The following is a 22,091-nucleotide window of genomic DNA, read 5'->3' as shown; positions in this document are numbered from 1 at the left end:
AGAGAGAGAGAGAGAGAGAGAGAGAGAGAGAGAGAGAGAGAGAGAGAGAGAGAGGATGGTTATTATAATCCAGCATGGACAAAGTATCTAAAAGGGTACTTTGATTTAGTATAATTAACTTACATGTTTTATATGATCTTGGCCTGTTAGTCTGTCTGCTAATCTGTATGTATAATAACTGATTTTATAGACTTTAAAAAATGAATTTGATGCAGGAAAAAAATTAAAGGGAAGTGGAGGGGAAGAGGGAAAAAAAGCATTGAGATGTGTTATATGCATGTACCAATTCCCCATTTTGAATATGATTATTATGTTCTGCAAACATGCTTAACATAAAAATTTAAACTGTTAAAGTAAAACAAAAAAGAATGAAAGCAGATTTTCCAATCTACACCTTAAAGTCTAGGAGAATTTAGAAGGCTTTTTAGAACTCTAAAAAAAAATAGTTGCTAACATGGCAGGAAATACCCAAAGAAATCTTAAATGGAAACATTAAGGCCAACATCACTAAGGAGCCCAAAGGGAAAACAATGAAAGCGGTTCCAAGAAGTATATAGCTGTGAGTGCCCACACTTAAAAAACCTAATGGTGTGGCTCAAGAACCATCCACACTCGAACTTGTAGAAGGAATGAAACTATAAAGATCAGGATGAAAACCAATGAAATTGAGGTTTTAAAAATATCAAGGATCAGTGAATCAAAGAGTTGGATGAAAAATGACCAAAACACAACACATACACAGGGATATGTCATCATTAATGAGTTACAGGAGGTGAGAGAAAGCCCCAGCACACAAATGCTGAACACATCATCTTAGCTGAAAGGGTAGAAAATCACCTGGAAATCAACATGGATAAGCTCTGCCTTGTGTACAGAGTTTCAAACGACACTTGCCACACTCATGGGCCCTGTGGAAACTTTCTGGGAAGGGTGGGACCCAGGGACTGCAGCTTGAGTCCAGGGCTCCAGGGGGACCTGCATGCACCATGCTGACCAGAAGCCGAGGACGCCATGACTGAGGCTCTGTCCTCCAGCAGGGAAGCCTGGGCCCCACAGGTCGCCAGCTCAGCCTGCCCTGCACTGGCCCCACTGCACAGACCCTGACCTGCCCCTCCCTTAGTCAGTAAAGGGAGGAGCCAGGCTGCTTCCTGAGCAGAGCAGGCAGAGGACCTCAGTGCCTCTGACACCGAAGGCCTGAGGTGAGGACGTGGCTGTCAGAGGCTGTTAGAGAGAGGCAGGGCCAATTGGGACAGGCAGCACTGGCTCTGGCTCTGGTGGCAGCACAGAACGGGAAGCGAGGCTGGGCTCAGGCTGATCAGCTGTGACAGGTTGATCCTGCACTGCAAGGCCACCAGAGCGGGGACTCTGAGGGCAGCTTCTTCTGGGGACAGAGACCCTGCTGCAGGCACAGCTCCAAGGGCCCTGGACCTGTTCCTGCCCAGGAGAAACCATGCGGAGCCCTTCTCAGGGAGGTCCAACCAGGCCAGCCCAGCCCAGCCCCCACCCCATGCCCTTCTTACTCCACTGCCCCAACAGTTGCTCCATCCCTCGTGCCTGTGCAGGTCTCTCCCAACCCTGGCACAGTCACACGAGCCACACCTCCCCTGTGCACATGGAGCCCCTCCCATCCCTCCTGCCAGCTGTACCCAGGGGTGACCTGTGCATGCCCTTGAAGCCCCCACCCTCTCATGGTTGGAGCTGGACTGTCCTGTTTCATTCTGTACCTGGCTTCTCTCCAGTCCCCCATAGCACCTCCCCTACAATTCCAGGAACCTTCCAAGTCCTAAAGCTCTCCACCTCTGTACTTCTCTTCCTCAGACAATGTACCCAAAACTACCCTTTACCCCAGCAGTTAGCGCTCACTAGCAGCCGGCAGGGTCTCTGGACGCACTGAGACACCTCCTCCTGAGAACTTGCTTCTCAGGCCTACCTGTGGCACCCAGAGTAGCTGGGGTCTGAATCAAACTGGAGCTGCTCTGCTGTGGCCCACCAGGGGGCTCCACCATCCTGCACAAAGCCCCTAGCCCTTCCCTAGACCCCAGCCCTTGCTCTCCTCTGGACCTGAGCACAGAGGCAACACAAAGGCCAGGGAGCCTATGGAAGCCTCCTCTGGTCCACCAGCCCCCGGACCCCACACTCCTCACAGTCAGCCCAGGGAAGAACTCTGGTCTGCTAGAGCCTGGCAGAGACGGGGGCTTCTGGAGGGCAGGGTCTGTGGGCCCCAGTGCAGCAGGGGTGCAAGGGGCCAGGTATCAGGCTGGAGGTCAGTGTGGGTCTGTAGGAGTCCTGACCAACCCACCTTGTGTACTGGCTCCCCACAGAACAGGCCATGGGGACCTCAGATCCCTGCAGCTTCCCATGGCCTGGTCCCCCACCCTGATGGAGTCACAGTAGCTACAGTACCTACCTGTCTGAGGTGAGATACATTTTGACTGTGGCTTTTGTGGAGAAGACAATGAAGGACATGCGCACTCTGGGGCTAGGAGAAAGCAAGGCTATGAGAAACAACACATTCAACCCAGGATGCAAGCTCCCTGTGCCCACCCTCTGTGCCCACAACCGGTTCAGAAGTGGACTCAGACCTCAGTGAGGGATGCTGCAGCCTATGAGGGTACAGGGAGAGTCAGGGTAGCCTCTGAGAGTTGAGCTTTTGCTCCAACACCCCACCACATTCACACACACACACTCACACATACACACAGGATGACCACATGAAACAGACCCTCTGGACTCCTCCACAAGCACTTCCCTCCGCCTGGCCTGTCTTCTGCAGTCACTTTCTGGCTGTCCTACCTCTTTCCTCTTTCCTCCCTGTTCCTCCTCCCTCCTTCCAGCTCAGGAAACCCCTCTCCCTCTGGGCACCATTCACAACTCCTCCCTTCCTGTCCCTGACCACTGCCCTGGGCCCACGACCTCTCACCCCAGCAAGGCGGCTGCAGCTTCCCTGGCTGAGCTGCCACTGTCCCTTCCCTGGTTCCCAGCCCTGTTCACCCACAGTTCCCAGGCTTGGTTTTTCCTGGAGCACAAGGCTGACCAAGTCACTCCCTGCCCATGAGTCTCCCATGGCTGCCTGTGGCTCACAGGAGGCGGCTCAGCCCCTCCTCAGCCTGGCACAGTGAATCCCGTGGCACTGGCCCCAAGCAAGTTGGTGGGGGGGGGGGTTGTCTAGAACCCTCCCCTGAGTCACTCTCACTCCTCAGCCTACACAGACCACCCACTAGAGGTCGCCCTGAGGATTGCTGGGACCCTGACTCTTCTCCATCCTTCAAGGTCAAGTTCACTTCCCACACCCCCCTGGGAAGCTGCCCAGGATGACTTCCTTCCAGGAATGCTTGCTTTCCCCTTTCACCTTCCTGGTACCTTCTCTGCCCCTTCCTTAACCGCCCCCATCCAGGTGTCAGTACTGAATCCCTCATCTGCCTGTCCTGACTTCCTTCTCCACCTGAGGTCCCAGCCTGGAGGTCCTGGAGGTCAGGGGGTGTCTCAGGTGCCCAGGCTCCCAGGCAGGGCAGCCACACTGCTGAGACCCAGGGGCCAGTGTATTCTGTCCCCTTTCCTGTGCAGGCAGCTGGTCTCTGTGCCCCACCCGAGAGGACCCACCAAGTCTGGTGGAGTGCAGGGATTCTGCAGGGTGGGGACGCGTACTTGAGGTATTTCTCCACCATATCTTCCCAACATGAGCACAGCATATCCCAGTCTAACGTCGTTTTTGACCTGCAAAGAAGAGTGGCAGGACTCAGGGCATGAGGCGCTTCCATTAGATGCATACAACCTCTGCCTCGCCCACCTTCCTGAAGCAACTTAGCAAGCTGCTCCCAACCCAACACTGTGGGTCACCACAGAGATGCCTGTCACTGGGGCAAGGAGCAGAAGGTAACCAGCCAGATCATCTCCTGGGATTGAGAAGCCTCCCTGCGCAAGGGACATGTGGTGGCTGATCAGTGGGGCTGGTCATTGGTCATCTTAGATAGAGATGGGGTGGACAAGAAATGGGAGAATGCGGTTGCAAAGGCCCTGCGACTTCTGGCATTTTCTTGAGCCTGAGTTGCCTTTTATCTTTCCCAGCTTGCACAAATTCCCCATGATGAATGTTATCATTATGTGTACCGAAATGTACCATAAGTGCCTACCTAGCAAGCACACGGTCCTGAGTTCAATTTCTGGTACCAAAATGAAATTAAATTAAATTTTAAAAAAATGAAATGTATTTATAAACTTAAAGCTTCTGAAATCATCCAAGATCCAACCACAGGGTGTCTGTGGACTAGAATCTGAATGTCTCCCAGTCTCTTGTATCCAAGGGTAGGGCTGGGAGCACATGAAAGAATCATCAGGCACTCCCCTCCTCCACTGATGGATGATCAGCAGCTCCCAGCTCTGCTTGCTCTGCTAGAAGTGGCCCTTGCTGGACCCTCCCACTTCAGGATTCAGGGGACGCAGAGGCTGAGTTCTCAGCTCACCCCACACTGGCCCATTTGCCTTCTGGCAGAGGCTCACATCCCAGGCACACACAGGGCCAAGGCAAGAGGGCTACTCACGCGTCAAAGACGAAGTAGATGTCAAAGACTCCATCACAGTACTGCAGCACATCTTCATCCTCTGGGGTCCAGATATTCCTACGCTCACGGTGGTGGGGAGACTGGGAATTACTGGAAGAATTCAAGTAAGAGGGGTGAAAGGGCCCCGAGCCTGCACTGGGGTAGATGAAGCTCCAAGCTCTAAAGAGTGGTACAAGGAGCAGCAGCAGGAGCAACAGGAACAGTGAAGAGTCTGGCACGCGGGGACAGCACTCCTCCATTCTCCCAGCTGTCCCATGTGCGCTGTTGCACTACTGACCCTGTCCTAGAACCCAGAGGCCTGCTTCTTGGCCTCCTTCTGAACCTTCTCACCAGTGTCCACTGCAGCCCCCCAACAGGCCCCTGCACATAGCACAGGATCTGAGGACAGTCGCTCTGGGTGCTCAGCCCTTCCCCCACCTCTAGCAGAATACCCTGGGGTTATGACGGACAGGAAGGTTGACATGGTGACTTTGTGACCTGAACCTCTGTCCAGGGACCTGCATGTTGACAGCATCAGGTGAGAGGGGGCTCATAGGGTCTCTGGGGAAGGTGAGACGAGGCCTCTTTCTCCCTCTTCCCAGCCTTCATGGGTGTTTGTCAAGGGGTCACCTAAGGAACCAGTGGTGCTGAAACCCAGAGACAGCAGCAGTGCTGGCTGAAATCAGGATGTCACCATGGGTGAGTGGGGGTAGGGGCTTCAGGAATTTGGAGGCAGAGTTGGACATGTGAGGCACTGTGTCCATTCTGATCCTGGCCAGGCAGTTGCTGAACTGGGTGAGGTGAAGATTATGCCCTGTGACAAGGCTCCACATGGTACCCTTGTCCCTACCTCATTATAGGACTTCCAACCACAGAGACCTGAAGCAAAAACTATTTTATTGTGTTCCAGGCTCCATGACCAGACCAAGTGCTGAGGCCCTGTGATGAGCACCCCAAGAAGGCCAGGGAGCAGGATGTGACTTGGATGGCTGGGTTCCATGCAGTTCTCCAGAGGCTTCCTCACCTTGGTGTGTGACGCCCAGGCTGGGGACCCCAAAGCTGGGCTCCACAGGGACTGTTCATGCAGACGCTGCACCTGACCTCTCCAGGTGACTCAGGATTTTTCAGCTTGGTAGTGTCAGGGGTGGTGGCCACTTATTAATGTGACTCGGAACCCCAAGAAAAGACATTTGAAAAGACAAAGTAGAAGTTGAACAGCTCTTTATGACATCAGCTCAGAAGTCACACTGTGTCACTTCCACTGCAGGATCAGAGCAGTCATCACCCTGCCCATGTTCAGAGGGAGGATGAGGACCTGGCTCTTGGAGGAGGGGACTGCACTCAGCCTTCTGTGACCTGCTGTAGGCCAATGTTCAGGATGCATCCAGGGAATGTGGAGCTGGGCCTCGGGGCAGATAATGCCTTCGAAAGGATTAAGACATTCATAGAAGTATCAGTTTTACTTTCCTCAGTTTTATGTGGATAGACGTGCTTTATGACAAAAAACCTTTCCCTAAGAAGTTCAAAAGGAATCTCAATATATGCTAGAAAATTTGCAGGTGATATCCAGCTTGAATTTGTAGAATTGTTTTTCTTTTGCAATTGTCTTTAATATAACAGAATATCTTGAATAGTGGTCCTTTAGGGGTAGATACAACCCAATATGCCCCACTACTACACAGTGGGATCTCACATTGCACAGGCTGCATGACTTTTATTATTGTAGCTTTGTCCCCCCCCACCCCCACCCAGTGACTGGACATGCGACTGTGGCCTTAATCTGCCTCTTCCTAGTTCCTGATGGGGCTGCTCAAGAGAATGATCACCCTATTTTCTCCTCTTGTGAAGAGCTCTTTGTGCTGGGTGGTCCTCTGATTGAAATGCTTATTGTAATGGTTTAGATCAAGGATGTCCCCAAGGGCCTGACACTCTCACAGATAGGGTTAGGGAAGGTGACTGGTGACAGGGGTGCTAAATTGCTACCAGCAAGTGGGTCTGGCCAGAAGAGGCAGGTCACTGAAGGTGGGAGGTGGCAAGATGTATATTCCCAGCCCTCTCTTCTCTCTCCTTGCTGGAGTCTATGACATGAGCAGCTTCCTTCTGTGCCACACCCCACCCTCGTGCCTTGAAGCCAGCCTCCCATGGACGACACATGTGAGCCAGATGAACTCCTTTAAGTTGGCCTAATGAAAGAAAGTGACTAAGACATTTATCTTGTTTTACATTTGCTCATTAACCTTATGCATTTTAGTTATGAACCATTTTTTTTCTCACCTGTTGCAAATACCTTCTTCCAAGTTTGATCTTTGTTTCTTCATTGTGTTGGCTTCTTAGAAAATATAAGTCTTACTTTAGTGCAGAGTGCTCATTTGAATAAGTATCCGCAAAGGTCTGTGACTCAGGGGCTTGGGCCCAGGTCCCCAGAATAGTACTGTGGGGAGGTAGACTGTCTAGGATGGTGGTGGTGAATTTAGGGCACACTTACCAAGCTGGCTGTTCATTCTCACTGAAAACCCTAAATGATTCGCCATCGCTGGTCTAGGAGGTGGGGCTTGGTGGAGGTTCTTCAAGTCTGTGGGGACAGACCCTTGGAGAGGATTGTGGGACACCTGCACCCATCTCTTCCTCTATTCCTCCTGGCTCCTGGTGTCAGCCACCCCAGCCAACATTGGCATGGTGTCCCACTCTTTCCAGAGGCCCAAAGAGATGGGGCTGGCTTATCCTAACTTCTAAAACCTAATGAGACATTAGTCTTTCTAATTGCTTCAGATATTTTGTTGTAGTAACAAGAGAGTGATTTACGCACAATTGAATTGCCCCTTTTCACCTGAATCCCATCCCAGTTTACTGCCCAGTTCTCATAAGTCCTAGAATTTGCCCTATCTGACGCAGAGCTGGCATTCCTCAGCCAAGGGGACCTGAGAAAAGATGGAGGGCAGCAGGGACAGTTCTAGGCAAGGCCTGAGAGCCTTTCTGTGCTCAGGGAGTTCTGGGGCAGCTGAGGCCTTGGACCATCCGCCTGGGGGTACAGGCGGGAGGCTCAGGTGAGAACACAGCACTCGGCTACAGTACTACTGTGGCCAGGGTCCAGGAGAGAAAGAGTCAGAGTGCTTTGGGCAAGAGAGCAGTGATGAATGCAACCATGGCCCCCAAGAGCTGTGGTCTAAAACAGAGCAACCCCAGTGGCCCTGCAGGAACTAGTGCATGCCATTGGCAGGGCCACCTGGAGGCAGAAAGCTGAGGTCCCTGCAGTTAGGCCACACAGCTGCTGCCCAGTGAGAGCGATATGTAGACTTGACCCTGAACACAGGGTTTCCTGGCCGCAGGCCCTGCTGTTCCTGCTCAGCCCAGCCGTCAGCCTGCTGCAAAGGACGCAGGCTCTGTCTGTGCGTTGCAGTCTCAGACTTTTCCAGAGTTGCGAGAGCCCCAGAAGCCACGACCTGGCCACCCTGCATGCTCTTGGGCCAAAGTGAGAGTTGTGCGCCTTGCACTGTCTCCTCGCTGAGGCTGATGGAGAGCCAGAGAGGTGTACCCTCCTGTCCTGCCAGGCAGAGCTGAGGGAGGGTGAGGATGGCAGGCGCTGTCACCTCCCCACACTGCCTGTCTCCCAGCTGCCATTCCCTTCCTTTTCTACCTTCCCTTGCTTCTTTTCTGTGCACAAACATAAGGTCTTTGATTTTTTTTCACATGAAGCTGCCTTTTTTTTTTTTTTGCCTCCCTCCCTCCCTCCCTCCCTCCCTTCCTTTCTTCCTTCCTTCCTCCCACTGAATCTTCCATTCTTCCTGCATGCTACCTTGTTTTTCTCCAGGGCTTAGGTGGGGCCCTGGAGTAAAGAAGTATGCCTTGGCCTCAGACTCTTTCTCCAGCAGATTATTTTCAGATCTATACATGTGGCCTGTTCAGGGTCCATCATGAGAAAAACTGCACAAATGATCAAATTGTAAGTGTCTGAGTTCTCGGGATGAGGAGAAAGAAAATACCTGGCTTTGGAAATGAAGCATGGACTAAATCGATTTTTTAAATATCAAAAGATACTTTAAAAATATGCTTTACCAGGCATAGACAGCATAGCAAGAAGCTACATCGTCCTGGCAGGACCATCTAGGGCTCAATGCTGCCTGTACCTATCTTTTAGACAGGCTGTGAGGTGTCAGGTTGGGGAGAGTAGGGGTGGGGGGTAGAGAAGGGCTTGGGAAGAAAACCAGAGGCCAGGCCTGAGGACTCAAGGCCTGTAGGTGTGAATGGAAATCACAGGAAATTTGTAAATTCTTGCCGATGAGATTGATGTGCAAACATTAAATCAGATTTTTACTGCTGGGACAGACACTTTGGAGCAATAACTGTGACCGTGGAAATAAATATTTTGTGTGGGTTATGGAGGGGAAGCAGTGTGCAAATATCTGTGTTAATCACTGAAGCTTGCCCCTCCAGATCAAGATCACACAGAGAAATCAGCCCCCACGGACAGCTCCCAGAGGCTTCCAAGGTCACTCTCCGTAGGCCACTGACCCTGGAATGCAGCTGCAATGTGACAGTGAACCGTGAAATACAGAAGAGGGCAAGCTAGCTGCTCCGCTGCTGCTCCCCGCCCAGGCACTGCTCCCTTTGGTGAAACGCATAAAGCTTGAGGGAGAAGCAGACGGGGAACAGCTGCAGCCAGGTACTCAGCCCAGATGCCAAACCACTCAGTGCCCCTGCTGGGTGGGACAGGGACTGGAGTCTGTGAGAGAAACAAGAAGGTGCTGTGCCACCCACAGGCTGCGCTCTGAGCCAGGCCCAGAGGCCCAGGCATTCTGCGAAATGCACAGAAATCTTAAGGGAAAGGTGAGGGGGGCAGGGGGGCTGTATGGTGCTCAGCGGGACACCGCTGCCCACAGTGGTAGCTCAGCCCAGAGCAAGCTGAATTATTTCCCATATTAACGGTAGGTTAAACCCAGCAAGAGAGAAGAAAGGCTACCTTCCCAGTTCCTGAGGAAGAGCTGGTCTTCCCTCCCCATCCCCTGGTGAATCAGAAACAAGGTCAACACTGCTTCTGCGAGTGACGCCAACATATTCTCATACTCCTGCGCTATCTTCCAGACCTGACTGAAATTAATTATATACTTTCAAGTCTGGTTGAGTTCCCTGCCTCATAAATGATCATGAATAAGCAGCAGCCTGGCACAGGTCATTTCAAAGGGAATCAACTTCAGTGCTGTACTAGGCATCCTCACTGCCTAGAGAAGTAGGGAGAGTCCTAATCCACGATCCTTGGGCTTCTAGGCAGAGTCTAGCTAAGGTTCTTCTAAGCTTGTAGTTCATTGAATCAACTTGCTGTGAAGACTATGGGTGCTACAAGGTACGGAATGAACACTCAAGGCCTAAGCTAGCTGTCAGTCCCGGAGGGACCTTGGCTGCAGTGGAGTGACGTGGGGAGTGCAAATCTCAGGACCATCTCTTTTAATAGCCACTAAGACGCACCAGCTGCTTGTTCTCTAAAAGTGGAAAAAGTCTCAACCCTCCCTTAAAAGGTGTCAAAAATACTAGGAAATATGAGCAATCTAGCTTTACATCCTGTAAGTAAAATCTGTCAGTCTTTCCCTGGGTATGTTCCTCAGTGTCGGCATAAACTAGAGAAGGAGGAGTGGGATGGGACTGAGGTTTATTGCTAAGGCACAACTCACAAGCCACAGTTGCCCACTTGATTGTCTTCCTAAGCTCTTCCTGTATAAAGGAATTAAGATATAGGTGCCCTAGAGTCCTCTTGGAAGGGGTTGTCAAGTGACTCCCTTAACCACTTTCTGTTGATGAGCTTCAGTGAGAACCCAATCTCCTGTGCCCATCCACCACCCCCAGGGGATTCTGAGCTACCCCTTAGTCTGAAACTCTCTTTTCTCTGGATTAGAGCAAAAGGGATACTCTGTTCCAGGAGTCAGAAAATTTGGGACACAACTGAGTTACAGGATGTTTGGACAGGATATCATGTCTGCATCTTGTACTATGAATAGCCACTACAAAGACAACAACATGCAATGTATTAATTATTGAAACTGTTTTATTAATCGGTTCTGAAACTGTCTCATTGTTTCTCAATAAAATTTTAAAAATTAAAAAAATAAAAATTTTAAAATGATGGGAAATCGAAAACATTAAAAAAAATAATAATAAGAGACAAGAGTTTTGTCAGGTGGAGTCCTCTTACCTGATGGGCAAGAGGACCTAACAACAATAGTAGGAGCATTTATTTATACACTTGTAAAGTTAGTATCACAAGACCCAAAGTTGCCTAGCAACTAATGACTCAAACGTCTAGGCAGGATGCTATTCTCAAAACTGAGGTAACTTGACTGCTTTAGGTATTCTGGTTCTGTCCCACCCTCACACATAGCACCAATTTCCTGCTTCACCCACTCCCAATAGTAAATTACTTAGGTGGACATGGAAAGTAAGCAGGACAAGGGCAATGAGGGGCAAAGGGAGGGCATCTGCATATGTTTAAGGTGAAGTTGAGACAGGAAATCCAAGCTTCCTACTGTGTTCTAGTTCTTGAGTCACCTGGGATGCCTGGTGCCCTCATGGACCTCGGAAGGACATGAGCTTACAGTCTACATCTTGGGGTCTTGTTCCTGACCCACTGCTCCTGAGCAATGATCTGAGAAAGCTGTAAAGCTCTCTGAGCTTAGTTTCTTTTGTACTAGGATGAGAATTATGTGCACCCCAGTGCTGCTATGGGGTGAAATGAGACAAAGACACTGAGTGAGCCCACAGGATCTGAGGCTGCTGGTGGTTCCAAGTAGTTCTTTCTCTAGCACCCTGCAGGAGCCCTGGCCAAAAATAAGGAAAGGAGGGGAGGGAGGGTGATACAGAATCGAAGTCAACTCAGAAAGAAAGGAATCAAAAACAAAGTTCTTGTGAGCAGATACCTGAGGAGATGAGGGGGTAGGGGAAGTAGTGGGGTGGTAGAAGAGAAGGAGAAGCAACGTGGCTCTGACAGACAGATAACTTTCTCACCTGGCTCTCCATCAGCCTCTGGGGGAAGGAAAGGCACAGGCGTGTAGCTCTAACCCTAGCACAGCAGCACCAGGATTGGCCAGGCCTCAGCTTCTAGAGCTGCTCCTGTCCCCGTATGAAGTCCTCGCACCTCCCACCCCAGGGCCCTTCCACCCTTGATGTTGGGAAGCTAAGCCAGGCAGAGAGGCAGCCCAAGGCTCCCTGGGACAGAGAGCAACTGTGCTGTGGTCTCCCATGCCCAGGACCAAGCACATCTACCTCTCTATTAGTGGAGTTAGAGCCTCCCCAGGAACTCAGTTCTGCAGAGCCCAGCCTCTACCTACAGCTGACTCGGCCCAGTCCAGATTCTGCAACCTGCAGGACAGCTAGGGACCTTCTTGTTCAGTCCTCTGCTGTTGGGAGACCAAGGCATAGTTGCTCTCTGTCCTCCCAGGGAGCCTTGACTTCTCCCTCTTGGGCCCTGCGGGCACTGGCAAGGGCAGCAGTGCTGACCTGATGGTGCATCCACAAGCGCTCCTCCAGCCTGCACCACCCAAGGACTCAGCAGCTTTGGGGCCTTCGTCTGGGCCTGAGCCCAGCAACAGTGGAGCTGTCTCTTACAAGACACAGAAGGATCTCAGGCCTTTGCCTCCACAGTTCCTCTGCCATCTACCTCTGCCGGGTCCCACCTTCATGAGTTCTAAAATGGTAGCCTTGAATGAGATTAGGGCAACTCTCATGACCACTGAAAATTAGAAAGTGCCCAAGTATCACCACCACCACAGGATGGAATGGGCCAAGGGCGGCAAAGGGGCAACTCACCTGTGCATCAGTCACTACTTGTTAACTGTAACAAAATACTCAAGGCAGCTAACTTACAAAAGCAAAATTTTTATTGTGCCTCTTGGTTCTGGAAGTTCTCACTCAAGACCAGGTGACCACACTCTCTTTGGGTGTTTGGAAAAGGGGGTACACTATACTGGTATCTGGTGAGACAACTGGTACCAGGAGTCAGGAGAAAACATGGAAGAGATAAGTGTCCCACAGGCTTCCCCAAGGACCTGTCCCCAGTGACCTAAAGACCTCCCACAAGGTCACACCCCCTAGACCACCTTCTCCCCACACTGCCACACTGGGGATCAGACCTGTAGCTCACAGGCCTCTGTGGGGTACTGATCCAAACCATGTTCTATACTAAGAGTGAGGCTTGTGTTTACAGAAAAACAGCAAAACAAAGGAATAAGACTCACACTGGAAAGTATTCACAACAATCAAAAAAGGATTAGTAGCCAAAATACACAAGGTTAGTGAAGAGATAAGACTGCTGCCAGAACAGGACCACATGGTCAAATAGCTCCTCACAAAGGAAGAAAGAGAAATGACCCAGGTCATGGCCAGTCCTATCAGGAGCTAGGAAGAGGCAAATTCAGGCTACAGTACACAGACATTCAATCACCAAAAGAAAATACAAAGCTATGACAATGACAGTACCACATGCTGTGAGATGAGAGATGTGAAGTGGGTGTTACAGGATGACCCTGGATTGCATCTATGCTAAAGGATGGTTGTTCGATGTGGAGGACCACCTGAGCAGCTCTCCTTGAAAGAAGAGTGACTGTCTCCATCTTGACTGAGCCTGACCCTATTTCCTTGTATTGTTATGTGCAGAGCTGGCTAGGACTTCCGTTTATCCTTCAATTGGCCTTAAGCAACGTGTACTGGTCTAGGGCCCGGGGAGATGGCTCAGTGGAATAAGCGCTTCCCTGGCAAGCGCAAGGGGCTGAGTTCAATCCCCGGTTCTGCAAAAAAAAATGTGTACTGGTCTAGCTGAGGTGCTGGTGATAGTCTTTGAAGGTGGCGTGCATGTTTCCCTGGTAACCTAAACCCACTGCTCCTTAATGTGAGCCTGTTGAGACAGGACAGTAGAGCTAATGCTAGCTGGGATCAGCCTCAAGACAGAGGCCATGACATCCTGGGGCTTGAAAGGCTACACCAAAGCTGAAGCACCAGACTTACCAAAACATTAGGTACTATATAATGCAGATTATTCTCTCTGCATATCCTCTCTGCATATCGCAGAGGTAAATTTAGGCCGCACACCTAGCTCAGCTCATAGTAGTCTCTTTCCCACAATTCTCAGTCAATCCTCAAGGCACTCCCCCACTGAATAAAATCGGGTGAGGCCCTGCGTCGCTCTCTTGGCTCCAGAAAGCCATCTTCATGGCTGGACTTAGAGCCCCTTGACTCCCCGATGATTGAAGATATAATTTAGTGTCTTTATTTTCGCCGTGGGTTGCATTGTAAGTGGTAGATTGGAATCAATTTGATGGGATTCCAATAATGTAACTTTGGGATTATAAATATTGGCTTCTTGGACTGAGACAAGGACCTAAAAGTGTCTCCTACAGTTCAAGACATCCTATTAAAGACAGTTCCTAAAGGAAAGTCCCACAGACCCAAAGCTGTGTACCACAGGGATATACCAGGTTGCATAAACTAAGATCCATTTTAGTCTTGTTAGGAAAAAATTTGTCATCATAAAGCACTTCTGTACATATACATATACAACCAAGGAAAATAAAACTGGTCAAGTATTTCCAAGGAACCACTCCCTTCAGTCTGATGCTCCTCAGTCCCTTCGGATGCAGTCTATACCGAGTCCCCACAGCTCAAGTGCTGGCCTGCAGGGGTCACAAGGCTAAGCCCAGGCTATGCCTCTGAGAACTAGGCCTGTGTCTTCCCTTAGAACCTGGGCTGCCTTGCAGCTCTGACCCACCCAGCACAGTAGAAGTGACACAGTGTGACTTCTGAGCTGATGTCACAAAGGACTTCTGCATTATCACTGCAAATACTCTCTCCTGAGGCTCGGAGCCACTGTGAAAAACTGTCAGCTCCCCTCCCCTGATACCACTATATGCTGAGGAAGCCTGAGTCACCTGGAAAGGTCAAGTGCAGGGTCTTCATGAACAATCCCAGTAGAGCCCAGCTTTAGGTCCCACAGTCTGCTCTGTGCTACAAGCCAGGGTGAGGAAGCCTCCAGAGAATTCCACACCCAGCCCCCTAAGTGACACCCCCACTCCAAGCTTCCTGGAGCACCCCATCCTGGGGCCTCCTCCCTCTGCCCTCCTGATGTCTGGCTACCCTGAGGCACAATAACACAGTGCTTGTTTCAGGTCACTGAGCTTGGGTGGCCTACTCCAGGACAGGGATGAAGGACTGTTCCCCCACTCACAGCCCAGGACCTCTGCCTCATCCAGCCACCTCCTCCCGCAGAGCATTCACCTCCTCCCTCCCCACAGAGCATTCCCCGCCTCCCAGTCCTGGAGCTCCCCACCCTTGGTGACATCCTGACCTCAGCCGGAACTGCTGCATTCTATCAGTTAGCAGCACGCCTGGTTCCTTAGGAGGCCCCCTGAGAACTGCTCATGAGGGCTGGGGAGAGAGGCAGGGGAGAGAGGCAGGGAAGGATCATCCCATAACCGCTCCAGAGCCCCTGTGTCCCTCAACTGGTGCTGTCAACATGCATGTCCCTGGGCAGAGCTGCAGGTCACAAAGTCACCATGTCAACCTTCCTGTCAGTCATAACCCCAAGGTATTGTGCCCTGGGGTGGGGGAAGGGCCTCAGGGACAGCTAGTAGCAGGAAGCCCAGTCCCTGTGCTCTGAGAGGGAACTGGTGTAGACATACTGACATTGGTGCCAGGGCTCCAGGGGCCACAGTCCCTGGACACGGGCAAGGTGGCCAAGCAAGAGGCTCAGGGTGGTTGGTGTTTGCCCTACCTGGGTCCTGGCACAGGGTCCCATGAGCAGGGGGGTCACAGGGACGGCCAAGGAAATGGGGCCTGGTGTGCCCTTCTCTGTGCTCTGCCTCCTGCTCCTGCTGCTTCTACCCCTGCCTCTCCTCAGTGCAGAGAGCCTCCCAGACCCCAGCCCACAACCCCACGAGGGCCTTGGAAGCTCCTCCCATCTCCGTGACCAAGAGGCCCAGCAACACTGGCGCCACAGTCAGAGAGAGAGAGATTGCTGGGGTGCCTTCGACCTCTACTTCATTCTGGACAAGTGAGTGTCCCCTAAGGCATGCCTCCACCTGCCCTCAGGAAGCAGCAGTTTCTGGTCACTGCAGGCAGGACAAAGCCTCAGGGGACGAAGCTTCCACACAGACAGGCAAGCCCCTTTGGGGTTCTCTGGGGAGAGATGGCCTATGGCCTCTGGGGGTGCACGGTTGCATCCTTGCTCAGAGCCCTTTGCTCTAAGCCTCGTTCTCCCTCCCACTCTGCAGATCTGGCGCAGTTTCTGGGACTCAGTGTGACCATGTGGAAGCTGGGCTGCCAGGGAGGGAGGCAGGGGGGTCTTCATGCTGGGGAGGTGACACCTCAGCCCCTCCTGCTGGCTGGGCCTGGGGACACAAGAGGTCACCCTTCCTAGTGCCCAGCGCTCCTCCTGCAGCATTGTGTCCTCCCCACTCCTAATACCCAGCAGCCCAGGGGTCTCTGTGTGATGTTCTGCTTCAAGGTGGGGTTCTTAGTGGCCAACGTACCTGGAAGAGGCTGAGTTCCAGACTTCCTGGGCTAGGCTCTTTCCCCGGTTGCAGGTCATCTGTGCTCATGTCCTCCTCCTCTGTAGGCACTGAGGGTGGGGAACACACAAGTCCTGGCCCCAGCGCCAGAGCCAAAATTGTGACCTGGGTGACCCCTGCCCACTGAGGGAGAAGTCTCTCCTCACTTCAAGCCCAAGGACTCAGATGCCCTGGGCAGGTGGTGGCCCTCAAATATTTAGCACAGTAGGGACAGTAGCTCCTTTTGAGCATCGAGAATGGGGAAGATGAGCACCAGGTTGGCTGACGCCTGGTCAGGCTGTCCTGCCAGAAAGTGACTGCGACCCCAAGGGCCCTCTCAGTTGCTACCCTGTTTGCTCCCCTGGACCCTGCTGTGAGTCCCACAGGGTGCAGCCCAGCCCTGAGATGGATGGGGACAGCTATGGGCACCAGTGTGAGGTGGTGGTGGAAGAACTTCAAGTGGGTGCTTGCTGTGTGCCACACACTGTGAGCACTATAGGCCTCCCAACTGCGTGAGGAAGTAAGTTCTTTGCCCTCATCTCGGAAGGGTGGTGTAGAGGCTAGAGGAAGTCTTGTGGTTTGGGACAATTAAATAAAAGCCCTTCTGCAGCAAAATAGGAGAGAATGCTTTCCTTTTTCCTATGATCAAAGGACATGGGAAATCTGGGAAAACCCAAGGGACAGTGCTCTGGAGCCTAAGCTGAGGGCTCCCGTTTCTCACCCCCAGCCTCATCCCACACATCTCACACCTCTGCAAAAGGACAGGCAGGGTATCTTCAAGGCTGGGAGAGGGGCCGGTTTCTTTAGTCACACTTGGCTGGGGCTGGAACCCGAGCTCGGGCTCTGGGTTTTCTCCGAGGACAGAAGGGGAGCAGCTCAGTCCCGCACCCAGGCTGGGCTCCTGGAGGCTGGCTTGTCGGCAGGCTTCCTCCCCTACACCCTGGGCCTGCCACTTGCCATCCCCACCTGCTGGACTCTGCATCTGGGGCCCGAGAAGGTGTCCTCTGTGCCTACTTTCCATCTCAAGCGGGAGGGCCAACCATGGAGACTAGCGCACCCCCGTCTGTGGCTGAAGGGAGGCTCATTTCTCAGTTTGGCAGCATTTCAGCACAGCACAGTGTCACTCAGAGATGCCAAGGACAGTGAATACTGCACAGGGTGTGGAGAAAGGCCTGGGTTCAGGTCTAGACTGGGGGTAGGAACTGTCAGGGTTTCTCAATCTGCCAAAGACTCAGTTTTCTCTACTATAAAAGAGAATGAGCTGATGCAAGAGTTAGCTGGATGGAAGCACCCAGTAGTAGCCCAGGCACGCATGCTCTGGGAAATCATCCCGATACATTGAAAATCATCCGGGCCTTCCTTTCCTCATGGTGTCCACAGTGATTGAAACGCAGCTCAGTGGAAGGAAGGAGCAGGAGGTGGTGGCTCTTGCTGTGTGTGACAGTCACCACAAGCTTGCATGATCTCCAGGGGGACCCATTACAGGCACCACACTCTTGGGAAGAGAAGGGTGGCCTCCTGGCAGGCACTCTGACTCACTCCCCATGGAGCCCTGAGTGTCGTGTGTCCCTCTACAACAGGCATCACTCTCCTCTGCTCCATGATGCTCCACTTGCAGAGCTCTGGGTCCCCAGAGACCTTTACAAGGGATGAAGGGCAGATGTGCATGATGCCCTCTGGCTGGGAGGTCAGAAGGTCCTGGCCTCCTCCTCCCCCTCCTCCTCACTCTCCATCCAGGGACAGACTGGGGAAAATGGAGCAGAAGATGGGAGTAGGGAGAGGAAGAGCTGCAGCTGTCCCTGTGGCCCACAGTGCTGGCACCAGGGAAGCAGTGGCTGGCCTAGCCCCCTGCCCTGTCAGTACCTGCTGGAAAAGGCCCGTTGGGCCTACATGGCCTGGGTCTATAGGCTGGTGACAAAGCCAGGCTGGCTCCCCACCCCAAAGGCAGATCTGCGAGCTGGAACCCAGGAATCCAGCAGGGAGAACACAGGCTTTCAAAAGGCTTATGGTGGTATAGTGCCAAGGTCCCTACCCACCCACAGGAAGCCAGGAGGTCACCCCAAGAGCAAGTGGGGACCCAGCCAGCCTATGAATCAGAAGCACTCTAGGATCCTTCCAATCATGGCCTCTTTCTCTACTTCCTGCTCCTACAGCCCTCACGTAGTATGACCAGCTATACTGAGTGGCCACCAGCCATCCATGGTGTTGGGAAGGCCCCTTAATCCCAGCTGATGGCCTGGTTGGCCAGCCCTGGTTCACTGGTAGCTGTGATAACAGTTACCCTCAGGATGACCAACTGTGGTCAGAGGCATTGGACTGAGAGGGGCTTGTTAAGGATCCTGCAGAGAGGGGGTGAGGGAAGTAGCTATCCCAGGAGAAGGAAGCATCTCCTCCCCTGACTTGTATCTTCTTTGTCTTCAGGTCTGGCAGTGTGGAAAACAACTGGATTAACGTTTATTCATTTGTGGCAGACTTGGTGGAAAGATTTAAAAAGTATGCGTCCCCACCCTGCAGAATCCCTGCACTCCACTAGACTTGGTGGGGCCCTCGGGTGGGGCACAGAGCCCAGCTGGCTGGGCAGGAAAGGGGACAGAGGGCACTGGCCCCTGGATCTCAGCAGTGTGGTTGCCCTGCCCAGGAGCCTAGCCACCTGCAGGGACACCACCTGGCCTCCAGGACCCCCAGGCTGGGAAGGACATCAGGAAAGGCAGATGAGGGACTCAGCACTGACTCCTGGACACAGAGTGCTCAGGGTCAAAGGAAAGGGACAGAGAAGGTGCCAAGAAGGTGAGAGGAGAAAGCAAGCATTCCTAGAGGGAAGTCATCCTGGGCAGCTTCCTGTGGGTGTGGGAAATGAATTTGACCTTGAAAGATGGAGAAAAGGGTCACAGCAGCCCTTGCATAGCCCTTGAGGTGACCTCTAGTAGGGGCAGGACTCAAGAACTTCTTGCAGTGAGCAGCAGGAAGCCATGAGAGGTTCAAGGGCAGGGATGACATGGTCTACATTGTACTCCAAGAAAAAAAAAAAAAAAAAAAAAAAACCTGGGAACTGTGGGTGAACAGAGCTGGGAACCAGGGCAGGAGCAGTGGCAGCTCAGCCAAGCAAGCTGCAGCCGCCTTGCTGGGGTGAGAAGTCATGGGCCAAGGGCAGTGGTCAGGGACAGGAAGGGAGGAGTTGTGAATGGTGCCCAGAGGGACAAGGGTTTCCTGAGCTGGAAGGAGAGAGGAGGTTTTAGGAAGAGGAAAAGTGGTTAGATTTACAAAATGTGACATCAGCAGAGAGATCAGGTGGAAGGGAGGCCCCATGAAGGAGTGTGGAGGGTCTGTCTCCTTCAGAGTGTGTGTGTGTGTGTGTGAGAGAGAGAGAGAGAGAGAGAGAGAGAGAGAGAGAGAGAGAGAGACTGGTATGTGCATGAGTGTCTGGGACTGGGTGTGTGTGTGTATACTGTGAGTTCAGGGAGTGTATGGGTTGTGTGTGGATGTGTGTGTAGGTGAGTATTTGTGTGCATGCATGTGAGTGTGTATGTCTGCATGTGTGTCAGGGTGGTGGAGCAGAGGCCACCCTGACTCTTCCCGAGCCTGTGTCCCCATGGACTGCAGCACCTGACTGACCCATGCCCCAGGCTGTGTCCTGGGGTTGCATGCATGGTTTTCTTACTGCCCTGTTTCCTCCCAGCCCCAACCTGCGCATGTCCTTCATCGTCTTTTCCCGAGACGCTGAAGTCATCATGCCGCTCACCGCAGACAGGTAGGTACTGTAGCTGCTGTGACTCCACCAGGGCTGGGGACCAGGCCACAGGGAGCTGCAGGGATATGAGGGCTCCATGACCTGCTCTGTGGGGGCATCATCAATGCACAGAGTGGGTTGGTCGGGACCCCTAGAGACCCAAACTGACCTCCAGCCTGATGCCTGGCCCCTCACACCCCTGCTGTACTGCGACCCACAGACCCTGCTCTCCAGAAGCCCCCATCTCTGCCAAGCTCTAGCAGACCAGAGTTCTTCCTTGGGCTGACTGTGGGATGTGGGGGTCCAGGGGACTGGCAGATCAAATGAAGCTCCCATACGCACCCTGGCCTGTGTGGGGCCTCTGTGCAGATCTCTTTCCACCCAGTTCCAGGGACAGGGAGAGCAAGGGCTGGGGTCCAGACTTGAGGCTTTGTGTAGGGCAGCGTGCTCCCCCTAGTGGGACCCAATGGGGACGACTAGGAAATCAGCATTGGGGAGATTCCCCAGTGTACCCAGAGACCCAAAGGATCAGTGACCCATAAGCTGCTGACTGGCTACAGGACGAAACGTGGTTTCCGATGCAATGCCTGAGAGGGAGGAGCACAGAGGAGAGGTGGGAGTTGTTAGCCTGGAGTTGTGGGGAGCCACCGTGCAGGACGCTGGGGAGAAGCTGGGACAGAGTAAAGCAGGACAAACCAGCTCACAGGGAGAGGGGGTTCAGGTGGCCCTGGGACCTGAGGACAGTGGCACTGGACATCAGAATCTTTTGACCCAGGGACAGTAGAAAGAAGAATGGGCCAACATTTCCAGCACACACCCTGAACAAGCAAAGCTTTAAGGTTGTAAAGGCCATGGGGTGGAGACGGTCAGCCTAACTGGGGGTTTGGCTGAAGGAAGCCAGCAACTGATAAAACAAAGACCAGTCCGTGCTCAGAGAACAAAGTGAACATCAGGTTTGTGCTGATTTGCTAGGGTCGGGCTAAAATGTAGGGATTCTCATACTGTGTTGAATTCCAAAGTTTTTCTTCTTTTGACCAACATGGATAACCTTATGGTCATGGTGAACTCGTCCTGGATCTGTTGAATTTTATGAGCCTGGTGCCAACTTCCTACACAGATCATCCTGGCCTCATACTTGGAAACCCATAGGCGATCAATCCACTCGGAAACTGAGTTACTCTGACAGCTGGTGTCATCATTTTGCATAGTGTGATAGGACAGAAAGACATTCCATATTGGAGCTGCTGGGACAGCCCAAAGGTGAATTGGAAGAACCAGCTCTAAAGAGCAACAGGGTGAGCTAACCCTGAATAATTTGTCTTAGAAAAGCCATTTCTGAAGTGACTGACATGTCCACATAGAGCTGGGTAGAATACAACTCAAGAACTTTGGCAACAAAGGAATGCACGGAATATGCAGACGCACTGGTGGGGTCTACCTTCTGTTTTCCTGGAAAGGATGATTCTGCATCATTTGTTGAGCTGTTTAGTTTTAGTTGTTTTGTTGTTTGTTTGCTTGCCTTTTGCAGATGACACTAGCTGTTAAAAAAAATATGAAGATGCACTATGCCACGCCTTCTATCCCCTTGTAGTCACCCATACACATCTGCAGGTTTTATTTCTCCACTAGACACAATACTGACCCATGACTTCTAGAGTAGAGGTTCATTTGGTTCAGGTTTTAAAGAGATTTAGCCTATGACAGGCTCACTCCACAGCAGGAGCTTATGATGGAAGCAGAGCAGGGAACAGCACCAGACAGGAAGGAGTCAAGAATCACATACAGCACCTGAGATCACACTTCATGCCTCACTCAGACAAGCCCAGAGAAGGGCTCCACCAATCCCACAGCAGATCCCAAGCCAATGCAGCTGCCACTCAGCCTGCCCATCCCAAGTCCCAACCAAAGAACCAGTGGTTAGCAGCTCGAGTGGCCTTTGAGTCCCTGTGCAGTAACCAAGGAAATTGTCAGACCCCAGGGGTCAGAGATGCTCTCTGAAACAAAGCTGATTGTAGGAAGCCAGTAATACATTGCCCAGTTGTGCAACATCCATAATTAGCGATTATAAACTGACTAAGAGCAAGTAAAGTTGGCGGGATTATTCAGGGGGTTTCCTTCTCAGGAACACTTTCTCATTTCATGCCAACTTTCTGCTTCTGTGTTCTTTTTTTAAAAAATATTAAGGTTTATTGAAAGCAAGCATTAATGTTCAATTATTTGTCCAATCTTGCAAACCTGCATCTGTTAATCTGAGCAACAGTTTTGATGATAAAAATATATAATTTAACAACCATTGTTTTTTTT

General features: G+C 52.0%; 2 protein-coding genes across 2 annotated transcripts in view; one reads left to right on the top strand and one right to left on the bottom strand.

Moving 5' to 3' along the window:
* Window positions 1–4,972, bottom strand: part of LOC111812630 (anthrax toxin receptor 1-like) — an 8,785-nt gene extending 3,813 nt beyond the window's left edge. Inside the window, exons 1-4 of the mRNA XM_023701312.1 lie at window positions 4,890–4,972; window positions 4,539–4,649; window positions 3,646–3,714; window positions 2,408–2,479 (exon numbers count right to left, since the gene is read on the bottom strand). Coding sequence (XP_023557080.1) covers window positions 2,408–2,479; window positions 3,646–3,714; window positions 4,539–4,649; window positions 4,890–4,927 — 290 coding nt within the window. The 5' untranslated portion in view covers window positions 4,928–4,972. The remainder of the gene's footprint in view (window positions 1–2,407; window positions 2,480–3,645; window positions 3,715–4,538; window positions 4,650–4,889) is intronic.
* A 10,368-nt stretch (window positions 4,973–15,340) lies between these two features.
* Window positions 15,341–22,091, top strand: part of Antxrl (anthrax toxin receptor like) — a 37,571-nt gene continuing 30,820 nt past the window's right edge. Inside the window, exons 1-3 of the mRNA XM_023701311.1 lie at window positions 15,341–15,564; window positions 18,482–18,553; window positions 19,737–19,808. Of these exons, the coding sequence (XP_023557079.1) occupies window positions 15,341–15,564; window positions 18,482–18,553; window positions 19,737–19,808 (368 nt within the window). The remainder of the gene's footprint in view (window positions 15,565–18,481; window positions 18,554–19,736; window positions 19,809–22,091) is intronic.

This window comes from Octodon degus, unplaced genomic scaffold (assembly GCF_000260255.1).
Source record: "Octodon degus isolate 3935 unplaced genomic scaffold, OctDeg1.0 scaffold00132, whole genome shotgun sequence".
Taxonomy (NCBI): Eukaryota; Metazoa; Chordata; class Mammalia; order Rodentia; family Octodontidae; genus Octodon; species Octodon degus.
Note: the sequence above shows the minus strand (reverse complement) of the source record. Positions and strands in the feature narration are given on the sequence as shown.